Source organism: Emydura macquarii, unplaced genomic scaffold, assembly GCF_026122565.2.
Source record: "Emydura macquarii macquarii isolate MOO-44397 ecotype Brisbane River unplaced genomic scaffold, CSIRO-AGI_Emac_v2 contig_1305, whole genome shotgun sequence".
Taxonomy (NCBI): Eukaryota; Metazoa; Chordata; order Testudines; family Chelidae; genus Emydura; species Emydura macquarii.
In genome coordinates this window covers 2,251,568-2,259,699 of record NW_027131442.1, presented here as the reverse complement: position 1 = coordinate 2,259,699, position 8,132 = coordinate 2,251,568, and the positions used below count along the sequence as shown (strand labels likewise).

Here is an 8,132-nt window from a genome sequence, read left to right as displayed (position 1 = left end):
CCATTGTTTAAACAGCAACCTCGGGGAGGGGACATCCACTCACGGCAGCACAGGGCTCCTGCCTGCTGGAAAACCAAACACCGACTCTCTCTGCGATGCCAGAAGGGCCTTAGTGCTGCCCTCCCTGTCCGAGCTGTACCTGCATCCCCTGCTTGTCCAGCTTCTCCGTTGCTGCCTAGGCGCGAGCCTACAACATCGGCATTACTTCCCTCCCGCACACTGTCTGTGAAACCCCAGCTGAATGCATGTCCTTAGGAGCACAGCCACAGGGCTTCCCACCGTCTCTGCCCCCCATGAGACATCCCTGTCTCTACCATGCAGCGACAGGAGAGAGCTCCTCTGCAGTCTGGGCTTTTGGTGCACCTGGGGCATGTCTGGGAGAAGCTCTTTCCTTCCATATGGCCACGGCGTGTTTGGTGGAGGCTTTCTCCTTCCTGGTGTCTTTCCCGGCCTCTCTCTCCTACTCCTCTGCTGGAGCAACTTTCTGGGTGACTCTCCCCTTCCCCTCAGCTGGTGCATTTTTTGTTGTTGCTCTTTCCTCCCCTGGGGTTGGTGCCTATTTTGGGGGTGGCTCTGTCCTCCCCCGTACCCAGCCCATTTTGAGTGGCAGCTCTCCTCTTACTTGCCCCAGGTGTAGGGAGGCGGGGGGGAGGGTCAATCTTTCCTTCCCCGTAGCCAACCTGTCTTCCGTTGCTGGTCTCTCCACACCGATGTCCGGGGAGTGTTCGATGGTCGCTGTCTCCTTCCTTGTGGTTGATGGGTCTTGTGAGGCCTCTCTCTCCTTCTCCCCTGGTGAAACATCTCTCAGAGTCAGTGCATCTTTCCATGCTGTCTCCCCTCCACCATGCCCATCCCATGTCTGGGGGTGCCTCTCTCCTCTCTTGTGCCAGGCCCATCTTTGGGGACAGCGTTCTCATCCCCCATTCCTGGCCCATATCGGGGAGGAGCTGTCTCTGGAGGTAGCTCTTTCCAGCCCACTGTCCGGGGCATCTAGAGGACAGCTCTCTCTTCCCCTGTGCCCAGCCTATGATTGGGGATGGCTCTTCCCTCCCCCGTGCCAGGTCTGTTTTTTGGTGACAGCTGTGTCCCCGGCTAGCCCGGGGCCGGGGCCCTTGTGGGTGCACCGGTGTTTGACCAGGTGCGAGGCCTGGCTGAAGCACTTGCCGCACTGGGGGCAGGCATAGGGGCGCTCGCCCGTGTGGATGCGCCGGTGCTGTGCCAGAGTGGAGCGGTCGCTGAAGCGCTTGGCACAGACGGCGCACTCGTAGGGGCGCTCGCCAGTGTGGGTGCGCTGGTGGAGGACGAGGTTGGAGCTGTGGTGGAAGCTCTTGCCGCACTCGAAGCAGGTGTAGGGCTTCTGGCCCAGGTGGATCTTGCTGTGGGTCCGGAGGCTGGAGCTCTGCGAGAAGGCGCGGCCGCACTCCCCGCACTGGTAGGGCCGCTCACCGGTGTGCGTGCGGTGGTGCACGATCAGGTTGGACTGCAGCCGGAAGCTCTTGTCGCACACCGGGCAGCGGAAGGGCTTCTCTCCGGTGTGGATGCGCATGTGCCGCTGCAGGTCTGAGCTCTGCCTGAAGCCCCGGCCACACTCGGGGCACTGGTTGAACTTCTCAGATGCGGGTGGGAGGCTCTTGCTGGTGGGGCAGTCTCCCGTGACCAGCGTCTTGCAGCAGGACTTAACTGGTGACGGCAGGGGGGGCGGCTGTGCCCTGCTGGAAGTGGGGTGTGGCTCTGTCCTGTGCCCAGGAGAGGGCGGTTGTTCTCTACCAGGAGTGGAAGGTGGCTGTTTCCTGCACGAAGGAGGGAAAGGCGGGACAGGCTGCTCTCTAAGAACAATAGGAGGCAACTGTTCCCTGCGCACAGGAGGGGGCTGTTGTTCCCTGCCAGGAGTGGAGGGTGGATGTTCCCTGCATAAATGAGGGGGCGACTGTTTCCTGAGAACAATAGGGGCTGGCTGTTGCCTGTCCACAGGAAGGACCGGCTGTTCCCTGCTCAGCAGAGGGGGCGGCTGTTCCCTGCACACAGGAGAGATGTGGAGCTGCTGTTTCCCACACCGAGAGGGGGCTGCTTGAGAGGGTTTCTTTCTCTCCCAGCCCGGGCTCTGTGGCGCTCTCCTCTTGGGCCGTCTTGGTGAAGCCCTTGGCATTGGAGCCACTTCGACAGGCTCCTTCGCCTCCCCGTGGTGCATCACAGTCACTTCCTCAGCGTCCAGCACCCACCCGGTGTCTGCTGGGACCAAGAGAGAAGCGGTGCATTAGCCAGGCCCCATGGGGAAGCCAGCACAGGGATCTAAACTAAGATTGGCTGGAGAGTGGAATGCAAATTTCTCAAAAGTATTCGAGCTTTTGGAAAAAAGTTTGTCCTGAACTGGGACAAAAAGCCAAAAATTTGAAATTTCCCCCCAAACTTAAACCCCGCAATATTTCATTGGGGACACACAGAGCTGCGGGAACGTTTCTGTGTGAGAAATGAAATGTGCTCCCCCGGGATTCCCGGCTGCCTGCCTAGGCAGGTGCCGGGGGTCGGGAGAGCCTGGAAGCTCTGGCTCTGGGGAAGCCACCAGGCCAGCTGCTGAGGGCCTAGACAGCTTGGGAGCCGGGGTTCCCAGTGCTTCCAGGCCCCTGACGCCACTGTAGTTTAGAAACCCCAGGCCTGGGGGCAGCCCTCCAGGCGAGCTGCTGAAGCACTGGGGAGGGACGAGCTGGTGAGACACCAGGCGGGTTTCCGTCAGTGCCTTGCCTAGTTTCTGCCCAAATTCTGTCAACATTGAGAAGTTTCCATGAAACATTTCGACTTCGTCAAATTGTCATTTTCTGATGGAATAAAGGTCCCTGGGAAAATCTCCAGCCAGCTCCAAAGTAACCCCATTATCCAAACTGGGGCAAACTCCCACCTGGAGGCTCCTACTTCGGTTTACCTTTAACCTGTTCCCACTTGCATAGAACTGAACCAAAACAAGCTTGGTTAAAACTAGAACAAGGACGGGGCTGTTATCCCCAGTATACAGTATACATTTGGGAACAGATACACAGAGGGAATAAGTGACATGCCCAAGGTCATACAGGGAATCTGTGGCAGAGTCCAAACAAGCATATCAGGCCAGCAACTAAACCACCAGCCCACACTTCCCTCGCATGCAGCTCTCTGCTCTACTGCATCTCTTTGCATAGCCACACCTGGTGGATGTCAGCATAACAGTAGCTTGGAAGTGGTGACTGTGAGATTCTCACACCTGGTTTCATCCTGGCGAGGAGTGGAAAGGAAAGGAAAGCATGGCTTGGTGAAGCAGGGAATCATGGTTTTGCCTCCCCCATGACTCAGTGGGTCCAGCCATGGGGCAAGGCTGCGGCTGCTCCTGACTGAGGCTGAGCGCTGCCTCCCCCGTGGCTCAGCGAACGCAGCCAGGGGGCACTGCTCTGGGACCTCATGGCTGGGACCCCAGGATTTTGCTTTCCAAGCTGACTGATTTATCCCTCACCTGTCTGGATATCCCTCTGGGTCTCCTGCTCCTCCAGGGCTGGGGGATCTGGAATGCACGGTTCCTCCCCTCGCTCCAGCTGAGAGATCAGGCCGGGTTTGCGAACCGGAAAACCTGCCCATGGGGAAAAGAAGAGAAGCCATCAGGGCGTGGTCAGGGAGCCCCAGGGCTTGGTACAAAGGCCCCTCTGTGCTGGGGAGGTGGCAATGGGGAATTGGGACGGGCAGTGGGAGGAGGGTCAGGCACAGTCTAATGGTGACAACTCTGAACGCACAGAGACAGACGAGAGTGTGTCCAACGGGGCAGGAGCCCCAGGTCAGGCAGGCAGGGCGTACAGGCATAGAATGCGTGCACGCATGTGTGTGCATGCTCAAATAGGGAACCCCCAGGACAGAGTCACATATTGGAAGGGCAGCAGGGCCCATTCTAACCAGACACTTTGGCCTCTGGCCCTGAGCTGGTTGGGAAAAACACTACCAAAAACATATTTCCTTTGGAAAATGCCGTTTCAACGCAATGAAATTTTTCACGCAAGCAAATAATTTTCAAAATGAAATTTCTTTGGAAGCTGTAATTTAGAAACTGTTCAAAACAAAACAAAATTTTACACCTTTTTCATTTTTATATTCTGTTTACATTAGCAGAGCATTGTGGGATGTAGATCAAAGTATCTCCTGTTTGTGCTGTGTTTTTTATTTATTTATTATCTGTGTTATGGTAATGCCGTAGGGGAGCCCCAGTCATGGAGCAGATTCCTATTGCACCAGGCACTGTACAACCCAGAACAAATAGACAGTCTGTGCCCCAAAAAACTCACAATCTCATACATGACAAGAGACGACAGAACTATACAGACAGATGGTGGTGTAGAAGGAAACCATGAGACAATATTATCTAAACAGAGAAGACACAGGATGGAGAAAGGAGGAGAACAGAATGAACGACGTGGTGACAGCAAATGTCATGATTGTTCCATGATTTACGTCACGTTAGTTCCACAAGTGTCAAACTGTTTCACTACAACATAAACAGGAGACACTTGGATCTAGAAAATAAGTCAAGAAATTTCAATCTGTACGAAGCATTCATTGACCTTAGAGTATTTAAAAAATAAATAAATTTTTTTATTATTATGTCTACGGTTATGATTCTGTCACAAGAATTTTTAGTAAAAGTCAGAGACAGGTTGCGGCTGTCCCTGACTTTTACTAAAAATCCCTTGGGGAAGGAGGGAAAACAGAGCTGCTGGGGCTTGGAGCTGCTCCAGCCCACTGCTCCAGTGGGCTGGCCAACGAATCAGCTGTTTGGCTGCCCTGGGCTGGCTTGCCCCAGAAGTCCTGGAGGTCCCAGAAAGTCATGGAATCTGTGACTCCCATGACCAAATTGTATCCTTAATTATGTCATAGTATTACACATCCTGACATGAGAGGACATGTCATAGTATGCACCATATGTCATGAAATAATGTAAAAATAATTAAAATATAAAAATGCAAATCAAATTAAATAAAACAAAATTTTAAACAATATTTTTTTGCAGAATTCCTGTTTCATGGGAAATTACAAGAATATTTGTTTTTGTTCTGATTCCTGGTGAAAACAAATTTTGATATGTCAAAATTTCCAATGAAAAGGAAATTTGGAGTTTTGACCAGACCTGCTCCTGCATAACCCAGGCCAGAAAGTATATTTGTTGTGTTTCTCAATCTCCTGGAAAACAAGCAGAGCAAAGGTTAATCTGGGATTCAGGTGTCACCTCCCACCGGGAACCCAAGGGACCAGTTGGATGAAAATTTTCCAACACAACAATTTCAGTGGAAACCATAAAGCCTGCCAGGCCAGCCAGAAATATTTATAAATTCAATTTTGGTTCTTCTGAAACAAAATTTTTCAAACATTTCAGTTGCATGGGAAATTTCTAATTTTTCGACTTTGTTGTCTGGATTTTAGAAATGTGAAATTTCTCATAGGCCAAAATTCTGGGTCCTCACTATGCTACTAGGAGCCTGCCAGGCCTAGGCCATAGCAGAGACCTCACCATCTTAGCTGTTCAAAGATTAGCCATCCAAAATTTATTTTCAACATAAAATTGGGAGTTTGAACAAACACCTGACTGGAAATTTTCTGCTTTGCTCAAAATTTTTTGTTTTTCACTGAAAATTTGTACAAAACCTAAAACAAAAATTAGTTTCCACTGAAATTTTCCACGGGAAAAAAAATCTCCATTTTCTGTCCAACTCTACTCACAGCCAGAGCTAGTCAACATTTTTTATTCAACAAAATTTTCTGATTAAAAAACAGACTTTATTTCCAAGTTAAAATTTTCCACTTTTCAACAAACACTTTTCCAGTTTTTGTTTTTTTCTCTCTAGTTTTTCCTCTTTTCCCCCAATAGCAAAACAGTAAAAATCATGGGGGAAAGAGAGGAAAGAACGGTGGGAAAAAACAGACAGAGACAATTTTGTTCTTATTGAAAAACTTGGAATATTTGTGGGAAAATTTTTTTTTTTTAGGTTTTATTTCTAAACAATTTTTCAGTGGAAAAGATTTACCATTTTCCAGACACCTCTGCCCAGAGCTTCCACACTTGGCAAGAAGTTTGGATAATAACCCAACTAACCCAGTGAGTAAATGCTCCGGTAATTCTCCTGCATGACAGTCCCATACAGCTGCCTCTGCTCCTCACCCAACAACAACCACTCTGCCTGAGTCAGAGTCACAGCCACGTCCTCGAACTGCACTGGCACCTGCAACAACAAATACACGGACCATTCCAGGGATAATTTCCTGCCGAGCACTGGCTGTGCCAAGGACAAATCCGCACTACACTGTGTCAGTCCTCCCTTGCCCCGCTGAGTTGCCACTGCTCCAGGGCCTATCCCTGGAATTAGGGGATCAAGCAGAGAAGCAGTGCAGGAGCAAGTGTTGGAGGAATCCGGACTTACAGAAATGGGATGTGCATGGTGGGGATTAATGTGGGGAGATGGTGTTTGCAGCCACATCGAGCAGTTACCACACTGTTTTCGGTACCCTGCATAGTAGCTCTGGTGAGGACATGGTCTGTCCTGTTAGCGTGTGAAGCACTCCAGTCTGGAAAGCACATTCCCTACAAGAGAGCCGCCCTCACACAACGAATCTAAGGAGCCGGCTGGCACATCAGTGTGAGGCCCTCCATTTTGGGAAGCATGTGCCCTTCAAAATGGCTGCCCGTACAGAGTGAATCACAGACTCCCACGGAGACGCAACACTGGGCCTTTTCCGCTCAAGCCAAATCTGTTCAGATCCAAAGCTGGGCTGCATATTTGGGCACTCACAACATGGCAGGAGAGAGCAGTGAGATGTCACTGTTATAAGGGAGGCTTTAAATATGAGTGGACCCTCTCCCACTCTCCCCAGGGGTATATTTTTTGGCCTCTCGGGGCCCCTTCGCACAGTCGGTTTGAGATGCCGTGTGTGGGGAATTCACTCCCTCAGAACCCCCCAATTAGCAGCAGCCGAGATCTCTCCTGTTGGCCCCTCTAAGTTGGGGCTGTATGAGTCCACAAGCACTCAGCTGCCCATGAACTGCCACTAACTTGGAGCACAGCTTTACTTACCCAGCTGGGAGATGTGCGGGGCCCAGTTTCCAGGGGGGACGGTGCATCCACAACACCAGCTAAAGATAACACAGCTGCAGCTGCTCAGCGCCGGCACCATGTCGGGCACGCAAATTCTGACGCACCCAAAGTCCATAGAGATTCTTGAACAAGACTTTCCAGGGACAGATACAGGAACCCCAGCTTCCCTGTGGCTTCCACAGTCTCTCTCCCCTTCCCACCCTGGTCCCTCACTGAGATAACCACAGTTAAACTCTCTTACCTGTAGCCCCGGCCATCTGGTCTCTGGCTGCCCCAGCTGGAACCCCTCAACCAGGGCCACCGCCTGGGCGCAGGTCTCGGGGCCACGTTCCCAGACCCAGCTTTGCATTTCCTCCGGCAGGACAGTCAGGAACTGCTCCAGGATCAGCAGCTCCAGGATCTGCTCCTTGGTGCGGCTCTGCGGCTCCAGCCAGCGATGGCAGAGATCCCGGAGGTGGCCGTAAACCTCCCGGGGCCCCTCGGACTCCTGGTAGCAGAATTCCCTGAAGCGCCGGCGCTGTGTTTCCGGGTTGATGCCATAGCGGCGCAGGATGGTCGCCTTCACCTTCCCATAGTCACTTGTCTCGGTGATGTCTAGGCTGCCGTAGGCCAGCTGGGCTTTCCCGGTGAGGTGCGGCTCCAGACGGGTTGTCCACTCCCCTCTCGGCCACTGGCGGGCATCAGCCACGTGCTCAAAGGTGGCCAGATAGGCCTCGATATCGTCCTCTGGCGCCAGCTGTGGCAGCTGCTGGGTTCCCCAGGCAGGTGCTGGGGCTGGCTTAACCTCAGAAGGCATCCGTGTGGCAGACGGCTGCTCCTCTCGGCACGGGGACGTATCCTCCTTCGGCTCTACTCCAGCCTGCTCCAGCCCCTTCGGGGACTCACTGCCCTCTCAGGATGCTGGGTTTCCACATCCACTGACACGAGTCGGGGCTGGCACAACTGCAGGAGGGGGCGGCAGTTCTGGCAGCGGCTCCTGGTCTCGCTCCCCTCGCAGCGGTGATAGCGCCTGCTGCCTCTCGCTCCGGTCCTGCACCA

At 52.7% G+C, this 8,132-nt stretch overlaps 1 protein-coding gene across 1 annotated transcript; it reads right to left on the bottom strand.

Annotated features, from left to right (window-relative positions):
- Window positions 1–1,024: 1,024 nt before the first annotated feature.
- On the bottom strand, window positions 1,025–7,890 carry LOC137154865 (zinc finger protein 500-like). The gene is made up of 4 exons (XM_067550710.1): window positions 7,336–7,890; window positions 6,098–6,224; window positions 3,479–3,592; window positions 1,025–2,226 (listed from the first exon to the last, which is right to left on the bottom strand). The coding sequence occupies exons 1-4, from the start codon at window positions 7,888–7,890 to the stop codon at window positions 1,025–1,027; spliced, it is 1,998 nt and encodes a 665-aa protein (XP_067406811.1).
- Between the last annotated feature and the right edge of the window lie 242 nt (window positions 7,891–8,132).